The sequence below is a fragment of the Oncorhynchus mykiss genome, chromosome 12 (assembly GCF_057628025.1).
Source record: "Oncorhynchus mykiss isolate SJ-2025 chromosome 12, ASM5762802v1, whole genome shotgun sequence".
NCBI lineage: Eukaryota > Metazoa > Chordata > Actinopteri > Salmoniformes > Salmonidae > Oncorhynchus > Oncorhynchus mykiss.
In genome coordinates this window covers 45,514,030-45,530,207 of record NC_143033.1, presented here as the reverse complement: position 1 = coordinate 45,530,207, position 16,178 = coordinate 45,514,030, and the positions used below count along the sequence as shown (strand labels likewise).

The 16,178-nt window shown below is 42.9% G+C and overlaps 1 protein-coding gene and 1 long non-coding RNA gene across 5 annotated transcripts in view; both read right to left on the bottom strand.

Annotated features, from left to right (window-relative positions):
* Positions 1–357: 357 nt before the first annotated feature.
* Positions 358–3,339, bottom strand: LOC149979192 (uncharacterized). Of its 2 annotated transcripts, XR_016485088.1 has the most exons (3): positions 2,803–3,324; positions 2,288–2,357; positions 358–2,109 (listed from the first exon to the last, which is right to left on the bottom strand). It is a non-coding gene; the product is annotated as an uncharacterized LOC149979192 (long non-coding RNA). The 2 variants fall into 2 exon arrangements; XR_016485087.1 differs by lacking the exon at positions 2,288–2,357 and having other exon boundaries at positions 2,803–3,339.
* A 1,069-nt stretch (positions 3,340–4,408) lies between these two features.
* Positions 4,409–16,178, bottom strand: part of LOC110537662 (F-BAR and double SH3 domains protein 2) — a 46,142-nt gene continuing 34,372 nt past the window's right edge. For all 3 annotated transcript variants that reach the window (XM_021623873.3, XM_090192557.1, XM_090192558.1), the window contains 10 exons: positions 12,701–12,817; positions 11,881–11,982; positions 11,134–11,286; positions 10,406–10,531; positions 8,557–8,640; positions 8,071–8,275; positions 7,621–7,868; positions 6,891–7,107; positions 6,433–6,503; positions 4,409–6,331 (listed from right to left, as the gene is read on the bottom strand). In XM_021623873.3, the coding sequence (XP_021479548.2) occupies positions 6,245–6,331; positions 6,433–6,503; positions 6,891–7,107; positions 7,621–7,868; positions 8,071–8,275; positions 8,557–8,640; positions 10,406–10,531; positions 11,134–11,286; positions 11,881–11,982; positions 12,701–12,817 (1,410 nt within the window). In that variant the 3' untranslated portion in view covers positions 4,409–6,244. The remainder of the gene's footprint in view (positions 6,332–6,432; positions 6,504–6,890; positions 7,108–7,620; positions 7,869–8,070; positions 8,276–8,556; positions 8,641–10,405; positions 10,532–11,133; positions 11,287–11,880; positions 11,983–12,700; positions 12,818–16,178) is intronic.

Below are 16,178 nucleotides of genomic sequence, written 5' to 3'. Positions count from 1 at the left end.
AATAATACAGCCTGTATCACATTTGAACACTTCATCCAAAGTGCTTTTACCTTAAGACTTAAACAGGCCTAAAACAGGCAATGCTAGCTTGAAGTGGTTGGTGAACGCATTTGGTCAGTAGTGAATAGATAAATCTCATTTTGTCTTATATTGTATAAGCTAAAAGCTAACATTTTATTTGATTTTGAATCACAGGTAAAATGCTGCAATTACATTTACTTTTATTACTCATCAAGAGAAGGGGAAAGGGAGTTTCTTCAACCAAACCCATCTACAGCCATCTATCCACTCTCCCCCACATCCCTCCATACAAGTGCCATCTGTCAACGTTACGTAAAAAAACCCACTTGAAGCAAATTTAAACATTGAATTAAACTAATTTAATCAAACAGCAGTTGAACAAGAGTGAGCAAAATTTAGAATGAGGGGGTGCCAACAGCAAAGCAACTCCCCTAATGTATCCTGTAGAGAGAAAGAGTATGTGGCAGTTAAGGGATCATGCAAATTCTATGAGAGGTACTCAGTATAAGAACACAAAGTTAACACGTAAATAACTTGATGTGGACAACCATTCACAGGCAAACAATTTGAAACTGTCTAAGAGTCATCTATACAGTGCAGTAGGAAAGTATTCAGATCCCCTGACTTGTTCCACATTTTGTTATGTTACAGCCTTATTCTAAAATTGATTCAATTAAAACATTTCTCATCAATCTACACACAATACCCCATAAAAAGAAAAAGAGAAAACACATTTGTTGAAAATGTTCCAAATCTCTCTCTCTCAAAAAAAAGATACCTTATTTTCATAAGTATTCAGACCCTTTGCTATGAGACTTGAAATTGAGCTCGGGCGCATCCTGTTTCCATTGATCATCCTTGAGATGTTTCTACAACTTGATTGGAGTCAATTCAATTGATTGGACATGACTTGGAAAAGCAAAAACCAAGCCATGAAGTGGAAGGAATTGTCCGTAGAGCACTGAGACAGGATTGTGTCGAGGCACAGATCCGGGGAAGGATACCAAAACATTTCTGCAGCATTGAATGTCCCCAAGAACACAGTGGCCTCCATCAATCTTAAATGGAAGAAGTTTGGAACCACCAAGACTCTTCCTAGAGCAGGCCGTCCGGACAAACTGAGCAATCCGGGGAGAAGGGCCTTGGTCAGGGAGGTGACCGAGGACCCGATGGTCAATCTGACAGAGCTCCAGAGTTCCTCTGTGGAGATGGGAGAACCTTCCAGAAGGACAATCATCTCTGCAGCACTCCACCAATCAGGCCTTTATGGTAGAGTGGCCAGACGGAAGCCACTCCTCAGTAAAAAACGACAGCCCGCTTGGAGTTTGCCAAAAAGCACCGAAAGACAGACCATGAGAAACAAGATTATCTGGTCTGATGAAACTAAGATTGAACTATTTGGCCTAAATGCCAAGCATCACGTAATGTCTGGAGGAAACCTGGCACCATCCCTACGGTGAAGCATGGTGGTGGCAGCATCATGCTGTGGGGATGTTTTTCAGCGGCAGGGACTGGGAGACTAGTCAGGATCGAGAGAAAGATGAACGGAGCAAAGCATAGAGAGATCCTTGATATAAACCTGATCCAGAGCGCTCAGGACCTCAGACTGGGCTGAAGGTTCACCTTCCAACAGGACAACGACCCTAAGCACACAGCCAAGACAACGCAGGAGTGGCTTCGGGACAAGTCTCTGAATGTCCTTGAGTGGCCCAGCCAGAGCCCGGACTTGAACCTGATTGAACATCTCTGGAGAGACCTGAAAATAGCTGTGCAGAAACGCTCCTCATCTAACATGACAGAGCTTGAGAGGATCTGCAGAGAAAAATGGGAGAAACTTCTCAAATACAGATGTGCCAAGCTTGTAGCGAGGATGTAATCGCTGCCAAAGGTACATCAACAAAGTACTGAGTTAAGTATCTGAATACTTATGTAGATGTTCCTGTTAACATTTATCAGAGAGATATGCTGATTTACAGCCATGGGGCCAGGCTTATTGCTTCGCACCAGGGTGTTGTAGGAGACGGTAGTGCAGGACCTTGAGAATATGTCCAATGGATAGCGCTGAATGACTTAACTGTGTGAATGGTCCTGTGGGTGGGAGAGAGAGAGGAGGGAATGGTCAGTAATCAAGTAATATCAGACTGGCTATGTATCATTAATCAGCCCCCCCCCCCCCCTATACATTCCAAGAAGTAGGCCAATTGTAGTGAGCAGGTAGGATGTTTGAAGTATACCCATAGCAATAAAAAGGCACATTTTAACTTACTGTATCGGCTGATGTAACTACATGAAGTTCATGATTATCTGCTCAGATGCCATACTGTGCCCTTCTCCTGCTGTAACATTCAGGACACACACACACCAACTGCTACTCTATTATCTATGCATAGCCACTTTAATAACTCTACCTACATTTACATATTACCTCGACTGGCTGGTGCCTCCGCACATTGGCTCTGTACCGGTACCCTGTATATAGTCTCCCTACTGTTATTTTACTGCTGCTCTTTCACTACTTGTTACTTTTATTTATTATTCATGTTTTTATAACTGCATTGTTGGTTAGGGGCTTGTAAGTAAGCATTTCACTGTACACCTGTTGTATTTGGCTAATACAAGTTGATATATAGCTTCACTGGATATTGTTGCATGTGTAAGCAGTAGCAAAGTGCCAGATAGTTAAAAGTGACAGATATAACTTAATAATAATGAACAGCAGTTACTAAGCACAGCCAGAAGGTCTAGCTAAATTATCTACAGAAAGAAATGGAGAAATCTCACCTTTCTTCAGCAGGTAGCTCTGGCCGGGCAGCTTAATCTTGTAGCATGTTGAGGTGCTAACTAACTTCCACTTGAACTACTAGTTAGCATGACTATAGCCAGTGATCATGTTGGGCTAGCTAGCCAGCTACTGCAAACCAACTTTGTGCCGATGTAGAGATTGTTCTATTGGCAAGCTATCTTCATGATAAATTAGGCATTTGAGCTAACAACATCATTTTTATCTTCCTGTCACAGAATAAATAATTTGTGCTGTAAACACCCCCCCAAACAACTTGAATATTCTATAAGGGAGTGAGTACTTCCGGGTATGAACAAAACGAAAATCGGAATAGTTTTATTTGTTTTCTGTTATTCCATGCCCATGTTTTGACCCAATAAAGGAGAAAACAAGTCTATTTCCGATTTTCGTTTTTCAAATTCAGAAACGGGCCGTTTTCGTTTTTTTCACGTCGTCTTTTGAATCAATTAACCAATGAATGGTAGATACACAGACCAAACCAGTCTGCCACAATTCTGGTTGTCACTAGTTACCACAGCCACAAAGTCACAAACCACAACTATTTCTACGTTTTATATCTAACCTTAAAATATTAATTAAAACAATTCGATTTTTAGTTTATGATCAAATACAATTTTATGGTCACATACGTGTTTAGCAGATGCTATTGCGGGTGTAGCGAAATGCTTGTGCTTCTAGTTCCGACAGTGCAGCAATATCTAACAATTTCACAACAAATACCTAATACACAAATCTAAGTAAAGGAATGTAATTAAGAATATATAAATACATGGACGAGCAATGTCAGAGCGACAGACTAAGATACAGTAGATAATATAGAATACATTATACATATGTAAACATTAAAGTGACATTATTAAGTGACTAGTGTTTTATTTATTAAAGTGGCCAATGATTTTAAGTCTGTATGTTGGCAGCAGCCTCTGTGCTAGTGAATGCTTATTTAGCAGTCTGATGACCTTGAGATAGAAGCTGTTTTTCAGTCTCTCAGTCCCAGCTTGGATGCACCTGTACTGACCTCGCCTTCTGGATGATAGCGGGGTGAACAGGCAGTGGCTCGGGTGGTTGTCCTTGATGATCTTTTTGTCTTTCCTGTGATATCGGGTGCTGCAGGTGTCCTGGGGGGCAGGTAGTTTGCCCCCGGTGATGCGTTGTGCAGATCGCACCACCCTCTGGAGAGCCCTGTGGTTGTGGGCGGTGCAGTTGCCGTACCAGGCGGTGATACAGCCCGACAAGATGCTCTCGATTGTGCATCTATAAAAGTGTGAGGGTTTTAAGAGACAAGCCACATTTTTTCAGCCTCCTGAGGTTGAAAAGGCGCTGTTGTGCCTTCTTCCCCACACTGTCTGTGTGGATGGACCATTTCAATTTGTACGCTGATGGAACGTACCTTGCCACCTTCTCCACTGCTGTCCCATAGATGTGGATAGCGGGGTGCTCGCTCTGTTGTTTCCTGAAGTCCACAATAATCTCATTTGTTGACGTTGAGTGAAAGTTTATAGCCAATGTTGACTTCGTGTCTGTGGCATCCTAGTGGAAACCCACGATTATTTTGTGAAATGTTGAATAAAACAGAACAAAATGTGATTTCAGCCAATTTTATTCCATATTTATTTTAACAAAAAAAAAATCTTAATCAATTAAATAATTTAGATTTTCTGCTATTGCTGCAGATGCTACATCAGAGTGGGCCGTTTTGTTTCTACCGTATCTCTGAAGATACTGAAAATAAATCAGGAACATAATGACAAAAAACTACTTCATGGTTGTGTCAAAGTATTTCACAACCACATGTATTTTTTCAATATAACAGGGTAAACTTCAAAATAAGTTTGACATTCAAATCTCAAGGAGATCAATGAGAACACAGCAACGTGGCTGACAGATTCCTGATTTCCTATGATCAACAATTTATACGTTTCCGTATGTTTTAATCCTTAATGTAAAATTGCTGCACAGCTATCCATCACAAAGCTCTGTAAACTATTAATATTTAAATGATACAATTAAAAATCATACATCAAATAAAATCAATCATACCTCCCAACGTAAACAAATATATATTTTTTGGCGACATAAATCAAATGCATTTCACAAGGAGAACAATACTCATACCGATATAGATGGAGCAAAAAAAATCAAAGTAGACAAACAATGCAGCAACCACGAGAGAGACCAAGCAGCAATACTGAAAAGAGCATTAACAGAATATCAAAAAAGTGCTTCAGTATTTCAGTCAGTTCACACTTCCTGTAGGGAATTAGAAACTATGGAGATTCTCTTCCGGGAACTTTAAGGCACGTCTGACTCATGGTCTGACCCAGGGACGCACCGCACAACTGCAAATCACCTTGCGATGCTTTCCGTCTTGAACTGCGACCCAGTCTGCATTCCTGACTGAAAAAACTATTCTCACCAGCAACTATTATTGGCTAGTTTACGCCTAGATTAGTATTGATGACAACATAGTTAGATCCTTGTTTTTACAACAAAAAGTAGCACAAAAATAGTCTACATTTACTCATACATACACTATAGACTGCCCCTGGCAATCTTGAAATGTCCCAAGTTTTAACACAAGGAAGTTGTACAAATACATTTAGAAGAGAAGTAAATTTACATGTCAGGGGCAGTTTTGTTCTAGTTTCACAGTGTGACCCAGATTTTGCCCTCAATGGGGCTATTCCTATCTTAAACAATTAAACCCTCCAAAATTGCCACTTTTCCCTTGTTTATGAAATGTTGGAAACACTTTTTAAAGACGTATTTCAGGTACAGGAGTGATACCCGCCTCTACCGTGTTGTCAATTTCCCTGAAATGTGCGGAGACAACATTAACACAATCTACCAAGAACCAAACAGAGATCTGGCTTGGAATTTAGCTGTGTTAAAAAAACAAAACATAGTGACAGATGTACAATCCTCTCACAAAATTAGCAACACTTTGTTGAATAGTAATCCAATGGCGATATCTTGCTCGAACAACAAGGCAAGACCCCCCCCCCCATTGCTCAATGCCCAGTTATGAAGGCGAGGGAGCTAGCCAGAGAGAGACAAAGAGAAAGAGGTTGAGAGAGTAAGAAAACACAGTTAGAATACAGCACAGAGAAAAATAGTTATTGACCAAGGAAAAAGATGGGTAACAGAGAAAAATAATAAAGTGAACTAGAAAATGGGATGTGGGGTTGGAATTTGGAAACAGTGTCAATTGCACAATTATTTGGGTTCTCCGCACCGCACAACATTTCAGCCCTACTGGCTTTGGACTGTGTGGAGGCAGACAAACCAAATTTCGGGCTACCTCATGGAGCCTCTCCGGTGGGGAGTGGGGATAACCCCTGATTGGTTCAGGGGCTCTGGAGCCAATCTGGGGGGGGGTCAGGTCTGATCTGGCTGTGGGTAGCAGCCACGGCGGCGGTGTTACACCAGCGTGATCTCCACTTCCTCCCTCTTCTTCACCTGGCCACGAGGCTGCTGCGGCTTGGGGGGCGGCGGTGCAGCGCGGACCTGTCCATAACATACAAAGGTTATTCCTTTGAGCGCCAAGTGGAACCTCAACGAGTCTTTTCAAACCGGACAAGGGTCAGTATCCATACAGTGTGACTTACAGGTCGAATGGTGCCCCCCGCACCACCATCTGTTGGGTACCTGGGGGGCTGGGTGGAGTTCTGGGCAGGACCTGAAGGTGAGGGGGGCAGACAGAGTCATCATCACCACGTCTTGGCATAGAAATCACTACAGGGTAGTGACATTGTGCCTTAATGAAAACAACCCAGATGTGTCAAATCTCAGAATGAGGACTCTTAAAATCCATGTGGTTGTTTATTACTTGTCCACATCCCTACTTTTTTTACATGGTCTATTTTGTGTGCATTTATTATGATAAATAACATAGCCTGGTCCCAGATCTGGTTGTGCCGTCTTACCAACTCCTATGTTTGTTGTCATGCCATGGACTATAATACAGCACAAAACAGATCTGGGACCAGGCAATGAATGATATGCATTGCAATAATGTTTAAAGTGCAAAATAATAAATAGTCAGCCTTTGAGGAGTGGTTCTTACTTTGCAAGTGGCCTTTGAGTGGTGCGGGCGGTGGCCTATGGTGGCCATTGATGGAGGGGGGGCGGGGTATGGGGGAGGCGCTGGCACTGGAGGGGCTGGACTGGGGCGAGGGCAGAGTGGGGGTCAGGAGGGGGCTGCTTTGACAGGGGCTGCTATGGAACGGGCCCAGAAGGAAGGGACTCTGTGGAGAGCACTCGGAAAGAGGAGCGGGGGACGCCTAGGAAGACAGCGCACACCACAGAATGAAATAAAACAGTAATATATTGATACTGTTATACAGTATCTTTATGACGTATACTGTATGGATGAGAATGTGAGCCGTGAGAACCTTTTTTTCTCCATTCATTCCCTCATTGATTCATGTGTGTAAACAGCATATAGATAGATAGAGGACACAACATTGTATCTGTCCCATTATGGCATCTGTGATAGCATGGGCAGCGCCGTTGAGGCCATCTCCATTTTGTAGTGGTACATTGTTTACCAACTCATAGAAGTAGTAGAAGACAAACTGAAAGGATGCATACTGCCACCTGTAGTGTGTTGTTTGAACAGCTATAAAGCAAAGGTTGGCTCCTGATAAGGAAGGATCATATAATTCCATCCAGGTTCAACAAAATGGTGAAAATCCTCAATGGTGCTGCCCATGCTAAAACAGGCTTTTGGGCACTAGTCCTCTATCCATCTGTATGGTAAACAGCTCCTAGGGTGATTGCATACATGTGTGTACCTGCGGATTGCTGCTGGCCTCTCCTGAGACGTCGCCATTCTCGCTGTCTCCACTGGCACCACCCGCTGCCAGAAGGTCCTCCACAAGCACAGCAGGGAAGACACCCACGGTGCCATTGAACTCGCCCTCCCAGAAACCGTCATCCTCGTAGGTCTCGCGGCTCAGCACACGGATGATGGCGCCCTCAGGGAACGAGAGCTCCTCACCTGTCTGGCCCGCGTAGTCGTACAGGGCCTTGGCGAAGCACACTGAGGGAAAGAGAGAGTAAGAGAGCAGAATGAAGAGAACATTTAAAAAATAAATGGTCACAACATCTCAATGACATTGTTTATTCAATGTGGGGCGAATCCTAACTTTTACTTAAGTCCAATTTCCTTTCATCTCCCACTGACATCAATGCATGACTAAGTGACTTGTCCAAACGTTTCGGCAAAATTCACTGTCTCTCACCACCACTGGAGTCTCCGTTGGCAATAGGTGTGCCCGGCGTGTGCAGCTCTGACTCGGCCAGCTCAGGCTCGGTAGAGTTACTGGAGGAGTGGGAGCGAGCGTCCAGGGCGGCCAGAGACTGGAGCATGCTCATTAGGCTGTTGGACGAGGGCAGCTGCAGGTACTTCTCCGGGACATAGCCCACCTGGCCTGTCTGGTTCCTGGCCTGGAGACAATGTTGGAACACACACACACACAGGGTTATCATCAGTGATAGTAGGGCACACTGCTGCAACATGTTTTGTAATGGAAAATATAACAAAGTTCTTATTGAACAAGTTGAAGTAGTACCTCCCTATTTCACTCTGTTTCAAAAAAGTTCCCTCCCCATTGGACACAACCCCTGATGTGTACAGTAGGAGTATGATATGACTTCAGAGTACCTCTTGCTTTATTCTAGTTAAAACACAAACTGAGGTAGCGCCACTCTTGAAAAGCGCTCTGTACCTTGACCCAGTCCTCCATGTCCCCATCATCGATAACCTCCAGCACCTCCTGTTCCTCGATGGTCAGCTCGTCTGGCTGAGACGCCTGGGAGAGAAGAGAGAGGAAAGAGGTAATGTTTCATTACTGCAAGACTGCCCCAGTCAATTCCGTTAATATATTATAGGTTGGAGCTACGTGCTGCTCACAGGACCTACAGTGGGAAGAACAAGTATTTGATACACAGCCGATTTGGCAGGTTTCCCTACTTACAAAGCATGTAGAGGTCTGTAATTTTTTATCATAGGTACACTTCAACTGTGAGAGACGGAATCTAAAAAACAAAAATCCAGAAAATCACATTGTATGATTTTTAAGTAATTAATTTGCATTTTATTGCATGACATAAGTATTTGATACATCAGAAAAGCAGAACTTAATATTTGGTACAGAAACCTTTATTTGCAATTACAGAGATCATACGTTTCCTGTAGTTCTTGACCAGGTTTACACACACTGCAGCAGGGATTTTGGCCCTCTCCTCCATACAGACCTTCTCCAGATCCTTCATGTTTCGGGGCTGTCGCTGGGCAATACAGACTTTCAGCTCCCTCCAAAGATGTTCTATTGGGTTCAGGTCTGGAGACTGGCTAGGCCACTCCAGGACCTTGAGATGCTTCTTACGGAGCCACTCCTTAGTTTCCCTGGCTGTGTGTTTCGGGTCGTTGTCATGCTGGAAGACGCAGCCACGACCCATCTTCAATGCTCTTACTGAGGGAAGGAGGTTGTTGGCCAAGATCTCGCGATACATGGCCCCATCCAGCCTCCCCTCAATACGGTGCAGTCGTCCTGTCCCCTTTGCAGAAAAGTATTCCCAAAGAATGATGTTTCCACCTCCATGCTTCACGGTTGGGATGGTGTTCTTGGGGTTGTACTTATCCTTCTTCCTCTAAACACGGCGAGTGGAGTTTAGACCAAAAAGCTCTATTTTTGTCTCATCAGACCACATTACCTTCTCCCATTCCTCCTCTGAATCATCCAGATGGTCATTGGCAAACCTCAGACGGCCCTGGACATGCGCTGGCTTGAGCAGGCGGACCCTGCGTGCGCTGCAGGATTTTAATCCATGACGGCGTAGTGTGTTACTAATGGTTTTCTTTGAGACTGTGGTCCCAGCTCTCTTCAGGTCATTGACCAGGTCCTGCCGTGTAGTTCTGGGCTGATCTCTCACCTTCCTCATGATCATTGATGCCCCACGAGGTGAGATATTGCATGGAGCTCCAGACCGAGGGTGATTGACCGTCATCTTGAACTTCTTCCATTTTCTAATAATTGCGCCAACAGTTGTTGCCTTCTCACAAAACTGCTTGCCTATTGTCCTGTAGCCCATCCTAGCCTTGTGCAGGTCTACAATTGTACCCCTGATGTCCTTACACAGCTCTCTGGTCTTGGCCATTGTGGAGAGGTTGGAGTCTGTTTGATTGAGTGTGTGTACAGGTGTCTTTTAAACAGGTAACGAGTGTACTGAAAAACGAACAAGTCTGTGATAGCCGCAATTCTTACTGGTTGGTAGGTGATCAAATACTTATGTCATGCAATAAAATGCAAATTAATTACTTAAAAATCATACAATGTGATTTTCTGGATTTTTGCTTTAGATTCCGTCTCTCACAGTTGAAGTGTACCTATGATAAAAAAATACAGACCTCTACATGCTTTGTAAGTAGGAAAACCTGCAAAATCGGCAGTGTTTCAAATACTTGTTCTCCCCACTGTATATGGTACGAGGTACGGTACCATACTGCACCGCATCCAAGGTGCTGAGTTACTTGCCAGCTTAAAGATAATAGGAAAGCACTGTGTGTGGGGGTACCTTGTATGAGTAGAGCACTTTGCAGGTGAGGGGGTAGTTCCTGAGGGTACTGGAGGGGCTGGAGCTGCTGTCGTCCATCACCTCTCCACTATCTTCATCCTCCTCCCTCTCTAGGTCACCTGTACCCTAAAAACACACACACAGAAAGTTGTAGAGGATCCCTTTGAGCAAGGGAAGCCGCAGAATCTATACTTTCAATCACCTAGTGCAGGAGTGTCAAACTCATTCCATGGAGGGCCTAGTTCCTGCTGTTTTTTTTTGTTTATCCTTTCAATTATGACTTAGACAACCAAGTGAGGGGAGTTCCTTGCTAATTAAAGACCTTCATTGACCAATCAAGTGCAAGAGAGGAGCGAAAACCTGCAGTCACTCGGCCCTCCGTGGAATGAGTTTGAGACGTGACATAGTGAGAAGGTGGTTTGTAGATCAGTGACTGCAAAATTTGTAGCCTTGTTAAATCATCCTGATCTCGCAAGCTCACATGCTGTTAGCTTGGTTTCACAAGGCTAGTCAATCTCAAAACACAAACACAGCACAGGCTAAGCTAGCACCTTAAGGTTGAGAAACAGTGTCTTAAAGACGCACCTCAGCTCCCTTATGGGATTTACCTGAGACCGGCAAATTCCAGTAGGCAGGTATAAAGGGGACAAAATGACAAATCGAGATGCGTTTGTGTGTATGAAATGTTGACTCGTATTTGAATACATAATGTGTGTTTTGTGACTCACGGAGAGTGAAAGATCATGGGCATTTAGGTTGGCCCACCGCTCGTTCTCCAGTTCCTCCATCACCTGGTTCATGGCGCTCTTCAGCCACGTCTCCACTGTGATGCCTGCCTCTCTCAGTAGAGCCAGACGAGCATCTGCCTTCAGCTTCACGGTCTGGAGTTAGTGACATATTATGAATTTCATGCTTATTCCCTCCTAATTCCAGGAATCTACGAACTGGGATTTCTGGAAAACCTGGGACTTTGCAACCCTAGTAATGACTCTGATGCTATAATAAAAAGCTCCATTAGAACTATGTTGGATGTATTCTGCCTTATCCACCAACAGGGGGCATCAGAGGCAAGAGCTGGCCCACTGATAAACAAACCTCAGTAAGGGATCACACACACATGTGAGCACTGGTGGAATCATAACCATGGTCTCCTGCTCAGGAAACCAACGTCTCCTTCTTGGGCCAAGGGTGACAGATTTGAAGCAGCAGGCAGGGCTACCTCATTGCTCTCGAGTGGCGCAGTGGTCTAGCACTGCATCTCAGCGCTAGAGGCGAGACCCTGGTTCGAATCCAGGCTATATCACAACTTGCCGTGATTGGGAGTCCCGTAGGGCGGCACACAATTGGCCCAGTGTTGTCCGGTGTAGGCCGTCATTGTAAATAAGAATTTGTTCTTAACGGACTTGCCTAGTTGAATAAATAAAAAATAAAATCACAATCCTACTAAACTTCACTACACACACGCACAAGTTTACCTCTGCTCTCCGCAGGTTCTCCCTGGCCTCCTCCATCTTGAGCTCTAGCTCGCTGAGGTTCTGCTCCGGAAGCCCCTGTTGGGTCCCATAGTCCTCCAGGGCCTGAAAGGTAACATGTAGAGAACAAACCAATCTTAATGGCTGCGTCTGAAATGGCGCCCTATTCCCTGCATAGTACAGTAGACAAAACCTATGATAAATCTTAAAAGAAACTACACCACCACACAATGAAAAGGAGGAACCAAATCAAAAGCAGGAAATGCTAAAACAATAGGGCCATGAAAATGAGAAACGCTGAAATAATCAAGCAATAAATGGTAGACAACATTACAGTGAATAGAAGAAATTGTAAAACTCTCACAGATAAAGCATGACTCATTTAATATAATTTCAAGTAACGGGGTTGTTAAAGGGCCATGTTACATCCTGGTTTACTGGAAAACACTTGTCAGAGTTTGGCCAAGAACTACCTACATCCGTTATCTTATCACCAAATTTGAACAACAAACCATCAGGCCAGTAGGGCGATGGTTCGAACGTTTCCTAAACGTTATCACTTCCCTTCCCTCTGACACAGTGCAAGCATCATAAAACGGATTAATTATTAGTATTTTATATTGGAAGTGTACTGAAGTTGAACAAATCTGAGCCCGTATTCATAAAGTCATAAAGTCTATGAGTCCATGTAATCTTATCTAAAAGGCAGAAAACTTTTCCTAGATCAGCACTCCTACTCTGAGACACTTTGAATAGGCGATCCCTCGCTCTCGCTTTTGAAAATTTCCATCCCTTTCTCTTTTCCTCCCTCTCTCTCTCTCACCCTCTGACTGTGGATGATGCTCTTGTGTTCTCGTGCCACTCGGGTCGCCCACTTCCGTGCCTCCTTATCCAGACTGTGCTCCTCCACTGTGCCACTCTCCTTCTGCAACTGCCCCACCTAGTGACCAGGGATGATGTATAGGGGAGGGAGAGAGAGAGTTGAATAATAATTGATAATATTCAGCTAAACATATTCAGCATCCGTATCTGTCCGTGCATCTATTAAAATAAGTCAAAAAGACATAATATATGGTACATATAAAACAGACATTCACCTAAATATTTATGGTTGGATATTGGAGCTGGTATTCGTTTGAGGGTGAATGTTGGCAAATATTATGAAATTAGATTTTTGAGGAATGAACTCAAGGCGGCGTAGCAAAAAACATTATTCCACTATTGAGGCAGACGACAAAACAGTGTATGTTTGTGTCGAAAGGAAAACAACCTAGAGGAAAGCACTTCCTCTATGGATGACCTCACAAGAGGAACACAGCCAATCCATGAAAGGCAAGGTCTCTAAATCAGGGATGTAATCAGTACAATGTGAAATGTCTGATATTTGCTCGGGGGTAGGTTGATTCCAATAATATAGGATTAGAAGGCGATCAGAAAAACATAAATTCCAGATTTAAAATGGAATAATCTTGTTCTTATTTCTCTCCACAACTCATCTACAAGGCGTGAAGTCTCAGTCCAGGCCTCTCTGATGTGTAATGTGATATGTTCTGAACACTGAAAAATATAAAGGAATAGAGCTGACACGGTTCTCTAGTCTACATGACCTACAATCATATTCGTTCTACATAATAGACTTATATCAGAACGTTCTGTAACACTAAGTGTTCATTATCCACCAAACAGAAGAAAACGTACTGAAACGGGGAGGGACGTCCCTGGACTTGTCTAATAATCAAAACGCTAATGTTTGTTTCCTAATACAAAATGATTTGAAACATTTTCCATTGCACTCGGTAATGAACAGAGATCACTGGCCATCTGATGGACACGCGCAACAGGACCACAAAGTTTGGTCTCACCTCTCCTCAGGAGGTGTATAGGTCAACTCCTATGACTGATGATGACCCCTGGCATGATTCATGCGCACACATCTGATTAATCTCTAAGCCCTGACAAAATAATAAACACAGTCCAAATGGCTAAATGTATAATTATGAGTACATTCAGCGAGAGAGAGCGAGAGAGCTCTTCGGTCACAATAATATGCGCTTTTATCTATTCTAAAACACAGACACCCCTACCATTTGTATTTCAAATATTTGCACATTGTTAAATCACTGTACACAGCTGATAACATTAGAAATGCCTTTATCTTTCAGAAACCTTGGTGTATGCAATATTTAAATCAAATTTTATTGGTCACACAAATAGTTAGCAGATGTTAATGCGAGTGTAGCGAAATGCTTGTGCTTCTAGTTCCGACAGTGCAGTAATATCTAACAATTCCCCAACAACTACCTAATACACACAAATCTAAAGGGGTGAATGAGAATATGTACATATAAATATTTGGATGAGCGATTGCCGAGTGACATATGAGTAATGTAAGATATGTAAACATTTTTAAAGTGGCATTGTTTGAAGTGACTAGTGATCCATATATTAAAGTGACCAGTGATTGGGTCTCAGTGTAGGCAGCAACCTCTGAGTTAGTGATTGCTGTTTACTGTTCATTTCTAGTTTGTTTTGTTTCTTTACATTTTTATGTTTTGAATTACATGTCAATAAAACCCATTTCAATTACGTCAGTAAAGCCCCTTTGAATTGAGAAAGTGATACCGTGCGAGAAAGAACGAGCCAGAGCAAAAAAGAACAGAAAGCCAGCGAGGGAGAGTGCGAGAGCCAGCGAGGGAGAGAGCGAGAGCCAGCGAGGGAGAGAGCGAGAGCCAGATACGGATACTTCTGTCACATTGTTTAGGGAGAGGAAAGGGGGGGTAGGTTTGAGGGAGGTGGAGGGTGCAACTGCATCACTAAATGTTTTCTTTAGGAACAGGCCACCGCTTGTTTCACTACCAACGGAAAACAACGAGGGTCTTGGAGACAAACACCCTCTGCAGGCGGCAGAGGATGCGGACAAGTGCACTGGCGAGCAGACGGACTGACTGGCAGGCTGGGTCAGTTGAGAACATGTTCCTCTGGGGCTCGCATGCACACCATATACATACACACCATAAACCATACAAACAAACCTGCGTGCAATGAATTGATACGCAAAACAACGCTGGATTCAAAACTTTGAATTTTTCAATTTAAACTACTATACAAAATTCTTGCAATTAATATAATGTTATATATATGGGGGATACAATCTTCCCAGCTCTGCAGATTCTGCTGTGAGGAGGCAGAGTCGTTAGATCATTTATTTTGGTATTGTACATATGTAGCTCGTTTTTGGTCACAGGTCCAGGAATGGATGAAGAATTGCAACATTTGCCTAGAACTAACGCTACAGATAGCAATACTGGGTGATTTGAAAAGCCATAGTCAAATCAATCAATAATATAATTATTTTAGCAAAAATGTTTATTTTTCATTTACAATCTGTAGAAGCTATGAGAATAGGAAGGTTCAATTATTTTGTGAAGCATCACAGCACAGTTGAAAAATATATGGCAAATAGAAATCCGAAATGGATGATGTTGAGAGATAGATGGGAGGGGTTGAATGGAGCTGAAGGGTGGGACTAATAACAAGATAAACATTGTAAAGCATACAGGATCTGTAAAATGTATATAGGTTCGGAACTTTTGTGAAATAGCATAGTTACAAATAGAAATCAAACTGGATGGACATCAGAAATAGAGGAAGGACTAAGAACAAACAAGAGAGAACTATTGTAAAGTAGACTGTGTCTGTAAAATGTGTATAAGATGTAGAAATTGAAGGTAAAAGCAGAAGTGTTTATTAGTTTACTCCAATTGGGGGATCGGCGGTAGGGTTTGCAGGGAATAATAATAAAGGTATATTCTTTAAAAAAAGTATGTCTATATAGGTATGTGTATGTATATATGTGTATATGTATGCATGTGTTTATGGATATATATATATATATTTACAACAAAAAAATACCGGGGATTGGAAATGATGCAGACAATTACATTGGAAGCTAACATTCTTTCCGCAATTTTAAACTGATCCACCCCTTTAAAAAAAAAACCTGCGTGCAACACAAACACACTCACCAAAACACAAGCATTGCATGTAATGGACGTCACTGTCATTTAACAGCTTGCTTCCTCCCTCACAGGTCCACTACTGTGATGGATTTTACAAATCCCAATCCTGTCTCGCAATGCCTTAGCCAGCTACGCCAAAGAAAAGCTAGCAATTCAATGGCATGGGTAGAGGCATTTCAAGTTGAGGAGTGAGCCTACAAATTCAACTTGGTTACACATATGCACAAAGCATGTACGGTAGAGCAGGTTAGCTAGCCTAGCGGTGAAGAAGGACCAGTGGTT